Genomic DNA, 16,486 nt, shown 5'->3' with positions numbered 1-16,486 from the left:
GTAGTGGGTCTATTGTTAGACCTTGGTCGTGAAGGTTGAGGTAGAATTCCATGAATTTTGACACATCACTTGATGGCACTACACGAGTACTACACAAGTGCTAAAAATTCAACAAATTCACATGCATCACAAATGGGAAAAGAGAAGGTGGATTAGCCTTTCAATAATACTTGATGTTTTAGCAGAGTGAGGATAATGGATCAAAATAGAGGCTTGATAAGGAGTTTGGGATCCTGACTGCTATTACATCAAATGTACAAAGGGCCAAATAAATTTTGAGAATACCTTATAGTGATCCAAGTGTACAAAGGTCTACAAGTGTCATATATCCAGTGGGATAGGTTGAGATATGATCATACAACCCATCATTATGCTTATATGGTTAAAGCAATTACAAGAGATAGAGCCCGCATGTTTTGAGGAGTCATTTAGAATTTTAAGCATTGAAAAGATACCATGGATGAAAAGATGGCTACATTGGATGGAGACATGGGAATTGGTTAGGAGAAGAAGGTAATTTGATGTATAAAGTGAAGCAAATTTTAAATGGGCTTGGGAGCAAGTATATTCGATGGAGACATGGGAGCCGGTATCTTTGCCTAAGGAGAAGAAGGCAATCAGATGAAAGTGGGGGTCTATAAAGTAAAGCAAAATTTAAATGGGCTTAGGAGCAAGTATAAGGCAAGATTGGTAGCTAAGGGATATGTACAGATCTATGGCACTAATTGTGTGAGGACGTATGGCATTGACTATGAGGAGACTTTCAGTCTGGTCACTAGGATGACAACAATCGTGAGAGTAGTCATTTCTATGGCTACAGCTAAGAAATGTGGCCTTTATACCAGATTGATTTAAAGAATGCATATCTACATGGTGATTTATAAGAGGAGCACTATATGGTGATTTATAGGAGGGACTCTACATTAGGATATGAGGACCATGCACATCCCAATTTTGTTTACAGGTTATACAAATTCTTGTACGGCTTGAAACATTCACCTAGAGCATGGTTAAACAAGATAGGAAAGTATCTTGTCACTATTTGATTTTATATATCTATAGGCAAGTTTTTTAGTTTATGTGAAAAAGACTGATGAGACAAGGACATTGTCTTCCGGCAATCGTCTTTATTGACTTGTCACATTGGACAATGATGTTGACATTCAGAGGTGAAGATGCTTCTCAAAGTAAAAGAATAAGATGAAAGATTTAGGTTAGCTGTAATAACTCCTAGGTATAAAGGTGATTAGATCACATGATGGGATTTTCCTTTTATAGAGGTAATATACTCTGAACATCTAGCTAAAGCATACTTGGACATCTATAAGCCAATCTAAGTGCCATTGAAGTAGAACACAAAATTGGTTATAGATACATGTGATCTTTTGGAGGACCCTAATATGTATAAGCTCATTGCAAGGGAGTTTGCTTTAAATCACTATCACCAAGCTAGATTTAAGCTAGGCTATATTGGTTGGTGAGTCAGTTTATATAAAGCATTACCAACTATGTTTATACTGTGAACTCAGTTAGGGGAGTTCACCTAATGTGAGTTCAAATGAAGGGGTTTTTTATTCAAAATTTTAAGGTAAATTTATAGAAGGGGTATTTTAAATCAATTTTAAAAAAAACTGCAAATCACAATCCCAAGGCTGTGAAACACAATTTTCTCAATATCTAAATCCTTTGATTCATTTGCATGGAGGCTAAGAGGGGGGGGGAGGGGGGGGGGGGGGGGGCTGAGTGTGCTATCTACAAGAGCTAAGGGCAACAAGAAGGTGTGCAAGGAAATTGAAAGCTGAAAGAGAGAGAGAATTAAATTTTGTAAAAAAATGGGTATGGCCAAAAGTTACTCGAATTACATGTTATTTGTGTCACTACAAGTGTCATTTATTAAGCAACACAAACTTAGCAATGCATCTAGCTACACATAATAATGTTGCTGAGTCACCAATCTCTTTTTCTTAATTAGTCAAAGTTAAGGGCTTTTTATTGTTTACAATATCACTATTTAGGTTGCTAAGCAACATATAAGTATTACTTAGTCACACTCGTAAGTTTTAATGCTAATGTTATGTCACATAGGTCTCCCAAAAGATGTCGCCATAAGCTTAGACCCTTTAAAAATTGTAGTTAGCTTTTTGAAGGTGCTAATTAATAAGCTCAAATCTCCCTTGTAAGTCGACATATAAGAACTATATCAGGTGTAATATAATGTTTTTTGTTAACACATGAGGGTATGTTAGGTATTAGAGCTCATAAGGCGTCTAAAGAAATAAAGCAAAGGTGTTCAAAGGATAAAAATAATCATTTATGTCAATAAAACGCACATTTGTTAATAGCGTGCATTCACAAGAGTACCAAATGTCTTCTTCTTTTTTTTTTTAAAAATGGTGCTTTAAACCTAACTTTCTTTTTTTTTTAAAGTCTGGTAATAATCAAGCACCCCAAGCTCATGCTATGAATGCAAATAATAATGTGTAATGGTTTATAAGCACTTACCTTTTTTCCCCTGAACCGTCTAAGCTATATATTAAACAGTGGACTGACTTGACTGACTTACAATCTCATAATAATGTGTAATGGTTATAAGTACTTACCTTTTTTCCCCTGAACCGTCTAAGCTATATATTAAACAGTGGACTGACTTGACTGACTTACAATCTCATCATACACATTATATCTGCAACTGGCTTCATGAGCATTGCAGCAGCTCACAAAATTGTATGTACACTAGAAGGACTAAGGATTTTACATGGTGAAAAGAGCGCTTCTAGGGTATATTCTAGTGTAGCCCACAAAACATTTCGTCCAGTGAAGTTTGTCCTCTTAGCCATTTGCAGTCAAATCAAGCTGTTTTCAGCTTCTTGCTTCTCCTTTGTGGTCTCTCCCCATCTTCATCCTCCTCTTCTTCATCATCTTCATCTTCTTCCTCATCTTCTCCCTGATCTCTGGCTTCATGGTTCGCCACGCGAATGATATGAACCTGCATTTCCCATGCATCACACACAAACCTCTTGACCTTACTCTGTTAAATGAGCTAGCAAAGAGCCTTCATGATAGAGATTAAGACCATTGTGTATGTGTAGAACCTATGATTATATAGAAGGAGATGTAGAATAGCTTACATTGAACTGATTGTATTGCACAAGCTCAAAGAGAACTGCATCGCCATCGCTGAGCTCATTGTCTTCTGCAAACCTTTTCCATCCTGCACTGAGCCCCGTCTTTCTGGCCAAGTAGAGAGATTCCCATTCCTCACCATTCTCATTGATAAGCTTCATAAATTGATCACTCTTTGGCAGATGGGCTTTGCAGAATACTAGAGGCAACCCCTGTTGAACAGAAAGAAAAACACAACACCTTAGTGATGCATTAAATTGACTATAACAGCTGCATAAGCATTCCAATCCTTCCATAAGTCATGAAAAGGATCATAAAAATCCCCATTCGCAAAATCGAAAATCCCCATGCACAGCCATCTCCACCGTAAGGCCATACTATGATGACATAATACTAGCATACTAACCGTGCCATGGTGATACTATTTCCATACACAGCCATGGCCATATTATGCACACTGTATGACCATGGTCACACTATCAGCAAAGATCACAGTTGTACTATTGACATGGTACTGTCCATAGGTAGTAAGATGACCATAGTCATCATACTATGCAGTCTGTGACAATGGCATGACCATGGTCATTATTGCACATGGTTATTCTGTGCAAAGTATCATGGACTCTGCACATAAAACAAATCCGCCAAAAGCATGAAGATACATGAGACGCTCTTGACAAATGATGGGTGATTTACCAGCCAAAAGCATGAAGATACATGAGATGGTAGCATCCTCTTGACAAATGATGGATGAGTTGTCTCAATACTGGATGCTGCATCAGCAGCTTCGTCTCTTTCTTTATCTGAGACGAAAGTGCAACATCGACGCCTGATGCTCATCCTGCGACCCGCACTGTGCAGAAAAGAAAAGCACAGAAATGATGTAGGTTTGTAATAATGAATGCATGAGGAGATGTAGTTGACCGAGGGTTTATTACCTTCTTCTGAACCTAGGGAATTCCTCATCCATCTGTTGATGCACAGTAGGGGTACAAAATTAGGGTTTCAAAAGGGATAAACAATATAAGATCTGCAATGTGAGGTAACAGGGCAAGGGGATTACAGTTTTGTGGTTAAATGGAAACCTTAACGTGTTCGTGGAGATTCGGGTTTCTGTAGACTGGTGAAAACCCTAAAAAATATGGGGTGCAAAGCAAACGGGAAGGAAGGTTCTGCAGATTGCTTAGAACTCTGACAGTGTGTGGGATAAAAATGGTGAAATTGGGGAAGAAAAACTGACATATTTGTAGACGGGTGCAGGCATTTTAGCGATTCGGGATGAACGGCGACTCTCCAGAAGCTCGGCTGGGACGGCGACCTTGCCGCGGGGCTTCTGCAGATGGGAGAAAAACAACGAAAAAATTATGGAAAAAAATACAAAGAAAACAGAGAAGAAACACGGTGTTTAGGAAGCTTAGGGTTTCTTTTTCTTACTGATGGAGATCTTGCAGTGAAGGTCTTCTTGAATGCATTGGAGATGGTCTTGGAGAGGCCGGCCAGTCCTAGCTCCTGCGCAAAAGGAAGCACACGCAGAGCGCCATAGCCAAAAAGATTGATTTTTTGCTTCTAAACGAGCAGGACAGCTGAGAGAAGAAGAAAAACAAAAAGCCATAGCCAAACAAACCTCCAGCCTGCGCTTGTTTTCTTCCAAGCGTTGCTGGCGAGCGTCCTCGTAGGAATGCTGCTTTGGAGCTCCCATAGCCACTGCTTATCCTGATGTGATAAAGCAGAAATGATCGAATTCCGGCAGGCAAAAGGGAGGATGGCGTTTCTGAAGAAAGAGAAGACCTTCACATTTTTTAAAACCTCTTCCCAACGGTTAGAATTGTTAAGCACACTTAACTGCTTTTTTTTTTGGGTAGACATCCCATGAGCAGAGGTGCTTTTATATAAGACTCAATCACCAGTGCCAAATTCATGGCAATGAACATGTGCCTTACATATGAGACAACTCGGCTCTCACCCATCTCTGATGCGGTTGACACCTCTATCTGATGTGGTTCTCTCTTTCTCTTTTCAGCCCTCCCCCCTCTCTCTCTCTCTGCCCTGCTCTCTATCCACCCCCCGCACTTTGCATTCTTTGATGAAACATTTCAAAAGACTTCAGTCTCCTTTATATATAGTATAGAAGACATTGGACAAAGAATGTGAAAGCTTGGAAAATTACTCCTCTTCCAAAGCTAGAAGACTTCGAGAATTGGATACATATCCTTGCAACCATTGATATTCTTCCTACAAGGATAGACACACATTATGCCACTTTGGATGACAAGGAGATCGCTTATGTTTACATGCTACATGCGGGGTTGGCGGCATGGGGTCAAAGGTGTATTAGAAATAATGACTTGTATGCCTTCAAGGGAGGGAATGAAGAGCATTAGCTTACGATAATTTAAAGCTATCGATTATCAAGTAGACTTCAGCAATGGAAGAAAAATCTTTTGTTCAAACTAGTGGCCAATGAGAAAGGAGAGTCCTCAAGCTTTTCATAAACCAAGAAGCTTGCTCACTCCATGAGAAGAGCAAGAAACAAATCCTTGGCCAAAGCAAAAAAAGAGAAACTAAGCACATTTTGGAAGAAGGTAAATAACGCATAAGATATAAAGGCATATGATATATAAGACATAAGGCATATGATGTATAAGACATAAGGTATATGATATATAAGACAAGTCCTAGATCACTTCAAAACGTATGACGTGGGAGACCGTTTTATGCATTTTGAGAAAGCTAAAAGGACCCCTGATGTGGCAAGCCTACAACATCTTACAATGGGCACAACAGACGTCAAGGATGTTAATCTTGTTGGACCCCTGCACAAAGAATCCTTTCTGATTTACATTGGAAAGGATTTGGCTTCAAACGAAGAAAAAGATCTTATCAATCTGCTTATAGAGTTCTAGGTTGCTTTACATGCACATGAAGGATGTACCTCCTCAAGTAGTCAAGCATACCATTCCCATCATGAAAGTGCCCTTTATCAATGTTTAACAAGCCACCAGATATTGTGGGGAGCTTGCAACTCTCTTTTCCAGTTGCTCATCAATCATTTGAGTTTCTTCCATGGATTCGTCACTATTGGTGTCGCTTGAATTCAGACTCGTCATCTAGACAAACACACTATGATGTGTGCTAATTGAAGGACCGAATTCCCAATACTACTCTGGTAGGAAGATCCTTGATAGCTAGATGCACCATCCTCTAGAACAGATCCCCAATATTGCTTTGGTAGAAAGATCATCAAGTTTATGGCAAACAAGGGGGTGATGGTCCTCTTACATAAAAATAATTAAAATAATCCCCCCCCCCTCTCTCTCTCTCTCTCTCTCTCTCTCTCTCTCTCTCTCTCTCTCTCTCTCTCTAATTGTTTGTTCAAAACTATAGCATAAAAATATATCCAATTTGCTAAAATACATAAAGAAGAAGAACATGCACAACACCAAAATGGGTTAAATCTCCCCCCACTTGCTTGAAGGCTCATGCTTTGAAGCAAGTGCCTTTTTACATTACTTGTGAGCCAAAAATAGGTTTTACACTCCACTTTGGGCCTTGCTCTTAAAAATAGAAAAGTCTAAGCTTTTATGCAAGCATGAACCTTGCTATAACTTTAACTTTAAATAAATTGGTCCATGAACTTACTAAAGGTAAATAAACCATATGAACAAATGTGCTTGGCTACCATTTGGCTAAAAAATATTGACGGCCATAAATCCAAAATAATAACAACCATAAATTTGCTATAAAAATATAATGTTGCATAAATATAATGTCACCAAAAATATGCACACACTCATTGAGTCGCCTGCACTAGCCCTTCCACCACCAATTTACTATCAAAAACACATGCCAAATATTATATCCAGTGACTATCTTCCCAACACCGGTGTGGGTAGTACCTTGCAGTAAGTCACCAACCATGCCACAGGCTTATCAAAAGCATCCTTGTTCTCATACTAGATGGTGTTCCTATTTAATCAATTCTAGTGCATGTAGAAGGTTGTTTATCAGCACACCCACATAGTCGGATATGCTAGGTTATTCAACATCCACATGCCCAAAATCCACATGGTCAATTATCCCAGGCTATTCAACTTCATCCACATGCCCAACATCCACATGGTAGGAGACTTTAGTCAGCATCCACATGAGTAGGCTCTACAATAATCCCACGCTTAACTATAACATCCACATAAGCAGGCTCTACAATATCCTCACTAATAAAGTCTTCCTCATTACAGGACAAGGCTGCCAACACCCTCCTCAACAACAAATTTTGTCAACAAACTTGCAATATTTTCCCGTGTGACAGTTATCTTTTTTATGAATAAAAGAGATTCCATAGAGAGCTAGAAACGAACCATAACAAGAAATTGAAAAGTAAATCTGTAAACATGAAAGTACTTATGGTTCTCATCCCTTTATAAGCTGATGCTGCTCTATGATTGGGTCTAATTTGGAGGGAAGCCTCACCTCATCTTCAGGTCTATGGTTTGTTTCCCTTGTGGAGTAAAAATAAAATTCTTCCCTTGCTACTTTTCTTCTCGGTCTCAAGGTGATTTCCTCTAGAAAGGTCCTCACATCACTAGGCTTTGAAGTCCTATGTTCTAGGTCCATTCTAGATGGGAAAACTCCCCCTTGCCTAGATCTTTTTATCCTTATCGCTTCCTTGGCAACTCTTGGGATGTATGTGTTGCCATCCTCATCCACATATGTTGTTTAATCACTATGATAACACTCTCTCACTAGAGGTGCATCTAGGAACTTGTGGTTTCTCTCTTCATCCCTTTGTGTGTTGGTGATGTTAAAGAGGTTTCCCTTGGCATTATCATATTGGCATATGTCACCTCGATTGACTCTAATTCTCCTCAAGAAGAATATGTCTATATTACATTTGTAGGTTGAGTCATAATTGGCTCAATGTGAGCTCTTAAACTCTCAAGGACTCTATGAGATCCCTATGTACTTGTTGACACACCAAAAGATCAGATACTAGAGGAGTCTCGCATAGGGATGTATATATTTTATTCTATGTCTACATAAAGCTCGTGTCTATCACGTGAAGTGACTACCACTTTTGGGTTATCTAAGATCTGTGGTTTTCATCTTGGCATAGCCAAAAGTGACTAAGCATCTTACTATGGAAATTTGAGGATATAGATCGGGATAGATCCTAGTCGATGACCTAAAAATTCCAGAGAATAAAAAACATATTGTTTTACAAAGTTTTGATTTTTCAAGGCTTCACCATAAATTATTTCACGAAAATGGGTTGAGGCCAAAGCTACGTAAAAAGATTGTGTGAGAGATACCAAAACTTCCTCTATGAGAATGTGATTACTCATTTTAATTTCCCACTAGATATAGTGAGCAATTGTAGTACACATTTTATACACAGAGTGGTGGAGTTCTTGCTCAAAGAGTTCCTTATGGCGCTAAGAAAATTGACACCTTACTATACCTACAAGGGAATGGCCATGCCCAGAGCACAAAAAAGACATTCTGCACTATTCTAACCAAGATGGTAGAAGCATTGGGAGCACAAGATGTACTCCTAATCACTCTATGGGCCTACCACATGGCATACAAGGTGGTTGTCAACATCATCCCTTTCAGCTTACATTTGTAATTGATATAGTCATGCTAATGGAACACTTGGTTAAGTCTCCGAATAGGGGAAACCATCTTGCTCAGAGAGGTTAGTTTCCTTAGAGCAACTTGTTGGTCAGAGGCTTCGAACACTGGATTCCAAGCCTCCAAAATAGGGCTAGACATGACTTCAAGGGAAAACCATCTTGCTCTCAAAGAGGTTAGTTTCCTTAGAGCAACTTGTTGATCAGAGGCTTAGAACACTTGGTTCCAAGCCTCCGAAATGTGTCTAGACATGACCTCAAGGGAAACCCTCTCATGAAGAGGTTAGTTGCCTTAGAGAAACTTAGTGATGAGCAAAGATTATGATCCGTGGTTGAAAAATTATGGTGCAAGCGATGGATTGATGAATAACTCAAGGACAAGTCTATGGAGGTACGAGACATGATGCTAATGTACAATGTCAAGAACACAAAACATAAACTTAAGTATAGAGGTCAAGTCCCTACAGAGGCATAAAAATTTCTTCTCAAGTTGCAGTAAAGATAGAGACCCTAGATGATATTGAGATGGAAGGATACTTCAATGATAGCAAGCTAAAGCGCTACTATGGACCTCTCACCTAGGATTTGCTCTTCCAAATCCATAAGAAAAAGCAGAGAAAGGAGAAGTTGACGACAAAAAATGGAGGGCATGCCTTAGAGCGCTGCCCAATAAAAAATACCCAAAGATACCATAGACCCTCAAGAGTACAGATCTATGTGCATGCATCTAATCTCCACAATGCGGATAAAATAGAAACACCTGTGGAACACATTTATCTTGAACTAGAGTTTCCCCAAGAAGACCATCTAGCAGTGTCGCCAGCCTTGGTGTGGACTACGAGGCTAGTCACAATGTTTTTTCTTAGGAGACGTGGACCTACTTAGACCATTCCCAGTCTATGACCGTGTTGAAAGTGGAGTTTTTTAATTGGGTCTAAATCTACATCATGCAAGTTTTATGTGACCTCCATAGGTACAATGAGAGAGAGCATATCATCCTTGAGGAAGGGGATGTATCAAGGACTACAATGCTCAAGCCATGGAATGGTTAACATATCTTTCATGAGAACGAGGTTATTTTGAACATATCAACACATCAGCCTTATCTTGCACCCACCACCTCAAGTAACCTCTAGCACTACACAATAATGTCACCTTGTCCCATTATCCACCCCCACCAATCCTATGGGAGAACCAAAATCTTGCTACTAAAAGAGATTAAAAAAATCACTCCCTAAACATTAACTTTAATAGATTATAAGAACAAGGATTGAGTACCCTAGCTAGCCAAGGTAGATTTGATGCTTAAGCAAAGACCTAGCACAGCCTCCATCTGGCCTAAAGCTCAACCAATGAGGAAATTTTACCAAGCAAAAGCCCTATGCAACAAAGTTCTACCCAAACCCCAAGCCTCATTGGATCCCCATCAAGATGCTAGAAGCCAAGGCTTTTATGAAGGAAAACTATCTATTTGGGTCCCAAAAAACTTATTGTCTACACAACCTTGGAAGCCAAAAATATCCAAGCGAGGGCCTCAGTACCGAGTCCCACCTAATAAGTCCACGTGCTTCATTGGTGGATCATCTCAACAAAATTGCTAGAAGAACAATGATTCTATAGTTCCAACATCAAAGAAACATGTGCCCTGAAACCCCACAAACATACCCATGAATGAGAAATCCAAGTTAGTGTAGAGACCCAAGTCCCTACCTCTAATGCCATCCCTAGAGTCTAAACAAGAATGGAGAGCAGTGGGGCCAGCACCCCCAACATGCAGTGGAGCACCATCCCCACGGTTCCACAACACCTAGTACGCCTTGCCACAATAATAACTCATGCCAGTTGGAAGATTAAAGTTTAGATAAGTGCATACCATTAAAGCTCACCAAGATGGCATCCAATCTTCAATCTCGTGGATGAGCACTAAGTAATTCTCCGCCCTCGTTGAGCACGTGCATGATAAGCCTTAAACCATAAGCCAATGTTGTATATACGTAACGTAGAGCCCTTCATTGTTGGGAATGATAAAAAACCCAAAAACCCAAAAATATAACTAGAAACATCAAAAAACAACTATAAACATGCACATTTGCACCACATGCTCGCACGTTCCCATGTGAGGTTACCCATTACACATTCACAAGTGTACTACAACCCCATATGTACACACATTCACATATGCATGTGTACTCACTCATTTACTCATGCACATTACACCATGCATGTGCACATGCTCATCGGGCATCCCTTTACACACATTAGGAAAAAAGGGAGCTCATTTTGGGGCCTTTTACGGTTTGGAAAAATAAGCTCTCAACCAATGAACAGAGGGCCAACGTAACGTTGGAAATTCACAAAAATAAGAGAAAATAGATAAAAGAAACAATATTTTATGTAGGTACAAGCTCGCACGTTCCCATGTGAGGTTACCCATTACACATTCACAAGTGTACTACAACCCCATATGTACACACATTCACATATGCATGTGTACTCACTCATTTACTCATGCACATTACACCATGCATGTGCACATGCTCATCGGGCATCCCTTTACACACATTAGGAAAAAAGGGAGCTCATTTTGGGGCCTTTTACGGTTTGGAAAAATAAGCTCTCAACCAATGAACAGAGGGCCAACGTAACGTTGGAAATTCACAAAAATAAGAGAAAATAGATAAAAGAAACAATATTTTATGTAGGTACAAGCGTGCTACATTAATGTGGAGATTGGTTTTTTATTCTCACAAGATCTTTGGACATGAAGATAGAATCTAGTCTGACATTTTCTCTGACAAGGGCCTTCCCGCTTCCACCTTCCTTTGAACTTTGAAATGTTGTGCTGCCTTTCCTTCGAAAGGTCTACCATTCTACACCACTGCCTCATTGTGCAGCAGCCTCTTCTTTTCCAAAACTGCTCCCTTGATCCTGTTTGGCTTAGAGTGAGATGTTTCTTGTCAACTGTCTGTCTGCCCACTTTCTCTTTCTTGAAACTTCACTTTGTTATCTTGTTTACATTACTTTGTTGTGGTTACAGATTCACAAGGTCTCCATGGTGAATAAAAACTATGGCCGTTCTTGTGGAAGACGCTCTGTGGATGATAATGCTATGAAGGCAGAATTATACCACACATCCTTACCTCGTCGACCTGCTTCTTCTATTTCTTCAGTAGAGAATTCAAGTACAGTCAAAACAGAAGGAACTTGGAAAAGGTTTAGTGTTTCGAAAGGAGCATGGGTGCTCATGCAACCTAGCAAAAGAAAGAGACCCCAGACAAAAACCATTTTCTTGGCATCATGGAAGGGAAGAGTACGAGATTTTAAAATCACCAGAGGGAAGATATTGGTGAAAGAAGTTTTGATTCAGCATGTGTACATGCATAAAGAACTTGTCTTGCGAGACTATCTAAATGATCTTCCGCAACACAGGCCTAATTGTATATTTTTTTATTGTGGTTTTGTTCTTTATGAGGTGTATGGATTTTTAAGATAAATCTTTCTTTCTTTGCTTATTGACATTCTTGTGTTATTTTATTTCAGATTTATACCCTTCATCGTATGAGACATGGCAAAACATCGATTGTATTCTGGGATTTATAGATGTTTTGCATGGATCGATAGGAGAACAACAATACCAAGGTCGATGTGCAACAGAGCTAGCTCAATCCGGTATATTTTTTACTGATCATTTTTATCAGTTGTTGGACAATGCAAACACACATGGTGTGTTAAGAAAACAAGACCTTCCGGCATGGAATTCAGTGGATTGGCCTCTCCCACATTTTAGTGTTACAGAGGCATATAGGGCCAAGCTTTTCAAAGAAGTACAAAAAGCTCTGAGGCCCAATATTTCCACAAGGATAATAAAAATTTCTTTATGCATGCCTCTCACAGTTTTTGTAGACTTGTTTAATACCTTTCCAGTGAAGGTTTCAAAAACAATGTTCACAGTTAAAGCAACAAGTCTGCCATGCATGCCACAATTTTTGGAAAAAGGTTGGGATAAGAAGACATGTAGTTCAGTGTTTTGTGAGGTTGTCCAACCTTCTATGCAACTGAAGTACATGGTTGCATCACAAAATTTTATTTTTTCTTTTTATTATAAGCGCAGTCGAATGCTAGGTACAAAACTAGTCCCAATGGATCAAGATGAAGATTCTTTTGGTGCAAAAAATAAACTTCTTGATATTGATGTTGTTGAGAATGGTGATGTGCTAGTCAATATCTCATTAAGGCAATGTTGCTCCCTAGCTCAATTGCGCAATGACATTCTATTTGAGACAGAAGGTTCTATTTCAAAGGACTTTTTATTTATCTACAATAATAAGAAGGTATACCATGTGACTTATCCTAGTCTCATTAAGCACTGTTATTAGTTTACTTTACCCTATTGTTTCATATTGCTTTTTTGCAGGTGCTCAAAAGAAGAGAGAGTTCAATAAAATGCAAAGACATTGAAAATTTGAAAATTGAGATAACACAGACTCTATAAACAAAGGTATTATATTCAATAAAGTAAAATTCTGTACAGAAGTGTTTGATTATATATGTAGAACATATTCTTGACAATAATTTTCTATTTATCTAGAGGCTGATCTAGAGGCTGCTCGTCCAAGCTCACTGTATCATCTTTATTTGGAGAATCTATTTTCTGCTGCTCCATCCTGTCGTGTACAGTCTCTTGGTGTGCTGCTCCATTGTCTCCTCTACTGCCCCTGGAGCATCTGTTTGCTACTGCTCCATCATCTCCTCTATAACATCAGCAGCAGGTCCTTGTTCTTGTGGCTTCTCCTCATCAGCACCACTAGGTCCTTGTTCCTGTGGCACCACATCCGCATCATCTGTGTCATCAAGGTGTATGACACCTTCTCGGACTTTAGAGCTCTCACCCAACTCGACAGTAGCTGGTACAATAGGTTTGGGGGAGGCTCTGAAACTATATACATAGTTCGAGCTGAAGCTATCTTCTCTCATCTCTGCAATGAGATATGATGATTTAGAACACTTTGTACCAATATCAAATTTTTTGAAGCTAAATGAAAATTATTTTTTCTTACAAGCTCTGGCTGTCCTATCTCAAAATAGCTTGTGTATTTGGCACTAATCAGCACTCTCCAGCCACCGCAGCTACTTGAATCATCTTTTGTGGTGTCTGGATAGTTGGAAAGATATGTTAGAAACTGTTAATATCTGAACAAAATAAAATTATTCAATAAGTTCAAAGGCATAGCATGAAATAGACATCAGTAGAGGGAACGACTTTCTACCTCTAAATCTATTGGCTCTATTGAATCCAAAAGATTGACATTAGGAGGACAGTGATCCAATGCATCTAGAAGCCTTCTAATACAACTGCAATACATATAATTCAATTAGTGTGCATTAAATCCAAATAATGAAGTTTAAAGTTAACAATAGCACACAAACCACTTACAATTTCACCTCTCTGTGTGTGTTTCTAAGAGAGTTGAATAAAAAGCATTGCTTCTGCTGGATGTCAATAGAAGCAAAGCTCCAGTGGTCACTGCATAAGGGAAAAAGCATTAAGAAATCAAAGGCTACAAGAGTTCTCAATCTTGAAGAAAAATCCCAAAAGAAGCAGTCACCCACATACTTGTTATGGTATGGAAGTAGCAAAATATCGACATGATCAAAATCACAGTGCCTGAACCAATTGGAAATATCCATGGGAGTTTCCTTTGGATCTCTTAACTTGAAGGAAATGGCAGGATCAATAATATGAACTGTATGCTGTACAGCATGGTTCAGCTAGCTTCTCATCATGCTACATTGGACAAAATAATAATTAGGGTAGGGTGTAAAGGAGGAGGTACAATAAGGATTGTTTTGCAAACAAATGTAAAATAAAAGACACTTACTAGAGCATTGCAAGAATGATAGTATCTGAGTAATACTCATTCTTATGAGCCAATGCTGCCAAGCATGGTTTTGTCAAGTCAAAATTATTCTCTGAAGTTTCATCTTCAATATGGACAACTATGTTAGGGCCCAGCTCCTGCAACCTTCTCTGTATCTGCAGCTCCATCTGTACAGTCTCCACATCTATAGCAGATTTGGATTCTTCTATTTGCTGCTTCAGTGACTTCTCATAAGCAGCTTTCCCTCTGCTGGTGTGAGTGGGTTACTTCAACAACCTTCACCCTATCTACCTTCAATTTTCTTGTCGGTGGAATTAATAATATGTCTCTCATTTTTATGTCCTGCCATTCCACAGGATGGACCAGCTTGTCATACCTCCATCTCACTCTGGACAAAGTGTTGAAGTCTTTGGCCATCAGAGTTACCCTATGAGCATGGGCTGCTACAAGCATTGCATCTTCAAAGTATTTCTCCAAGTAATCCTCTGTCATTTCCTGTAATTAAGGAAAGAATGGCAGTCCTGTTCCACCTGAAACCAAGGTGCCAACTATCATATATTTCTCTCACTAGTCTCTGAAAAGGTGCCTTGGGGATTGCAAAGCCTATAGCTTTTTGTTGCTTCCTGATCTCCTTTAGTACACCTGCAGAATGTTTCAATCTCTTGGACTTTTGCTGGAGTAGGCTCATTGGCTTCCCCTTCCTGCCATGTGCAACTCTTCCCTTTGGAGGCACACTAGATTCCTTGATATCTGCCCCAGCTACTGCTACTGCAAGCCCTGGCCCCTTGCCAGCCCTCCTTGTAGTTGCCTTGGTTCTTGCCATCACTCTGAAAAGCTGCATACAAAGCAATGGAAAAAGATAACAACCATGGAGAACATGGAATGATACAAGAAGGCAATGACAAGGTGGATAAAGCAACATTTAATAATTTGTAACAAAACACGATTTTGATAATTTGAAATTCCTAACAGCTCACCATCGCGTTTTCCTACAAATACTTGAAACAACATGCTATTACATTCCTATAGCGAATTCTCTGTCTTTACAACTACAAACAATATGGATTGAGTTTATGCAAGGAGTATACAGCCTTGAATAGCCTAGAAAGACACAAAATCACAATGATAGGGGTGGATGAAGCAGCAGTTTTAAATTTGCAACAAAATGCGATTTAGGCTGTTTGAGATTCCTAAAGCCCTCTCCTCGCGTTTTACTGCAAATTCTTGAGGCAGCATACTGGAGCATGCCTTCAGTCATTTCAGTGTGTTTTCAACTTGGTGCAAGATGGATCTATAGAAGGCAAGAAGTGATCAAGCTCTCACTCAACAAGCCCAATTCAAAAGTCTTCCTGCTTCTCTTTGCAGTGGAAAAGCCTAAGGAATGCATATAATATTTATCATAATATCTAAGCTACATCACATCACTCAGTACCTTACCCTAATATACTATTAAATAAGAAGAAAAGGAAATAGAGTGTCTTACTGACCTGGAAGCTATCTGTAGGTGTGCTGTGCTGGTGATGAGTACCCGGTGCTGGGGATGAACCTGTGCTGCTGGTCAGGATGCTGATGGTGTAGAGTAGGGAGGTAGAGAGGCAAGAGAGCTGAGTTAGGAGAGATTAAACAGGAGTGAATAGATTATTGCAAAATACAAATAAAGTAGCTAATAAATACCACACGTGTGGAATATAGTCGTTTTTTCACACGTGTGGGTCCCACCAGATCTTTTGGAATTTGAAATTTGACACGTGTGAAAGTCACTTTTTGCCTTGGAAATTGTGCCAATCATGATTTCATAATCAGATCCATTAACACTCTTCCCTCCCCGTCTTCCATCCCTGCCAGCACCCTCCC

The 16,486-nt window shown here is 39.4% G+C and overlaps 1 protein-coding gene across 1 annotated transcript; it reads right to left on the bottom strand.

Moving 5' to 3' along the window:
• Window positions 1-2,490: 2,490 nt before the first annotated feature.
• LOC147611699 (B3 domain-containing protein At5g42700-like) lies at window positions 2,491-4,960 on the bottom strand. Its single transcript, XM_086785021.1, has 7 exons — window positions 4,748-4,960; window positions 4,558-4,632; window positions 4,364-4,456; window positions 4,062-4,093; window positions 3,820-3,976; window positions 3,129-3,335; window positions 2,491-2,986 (listed from the first exon to the last, which is right to left on the bottom strand). Exons 1-7 carry the CDS (start codon window positions 4,820-4,822, stop codon window positions 2,849-2,851), a joined length of 777 nt encoding a protein of 258 aa, XP_086641147.1. The 5' UTR covers window positions 4,823-4,960; the 3' UTR covers window positions 2,491-2,848.
• Between the last annotated feature and the right edge of the window lie 11,526 nt (window positions 4,961-16,486).

The sequence above is a fragment of the Cibotium barometz genome, chromosome 47, assembly GCF_041138505.1.
Source record: "Cibotium barometz isolate CiBa-2024 chromosome 47, ASM4113850v1, whole genome shotgun sequence".
Taxonomy (NCBI): domain Eukaryota; kingdom Viridiplantae; phylum Streptophyta; class Polypodiopsida; order Cyatheales; family Cibotiaceae; genus Cibotium; species Cibotium barometz.
The sequence above is the reverse complement of the archived record's forward strand: the minus strand, read 5'-3'. Positions and strand labels throughout refer to the sequence as shown.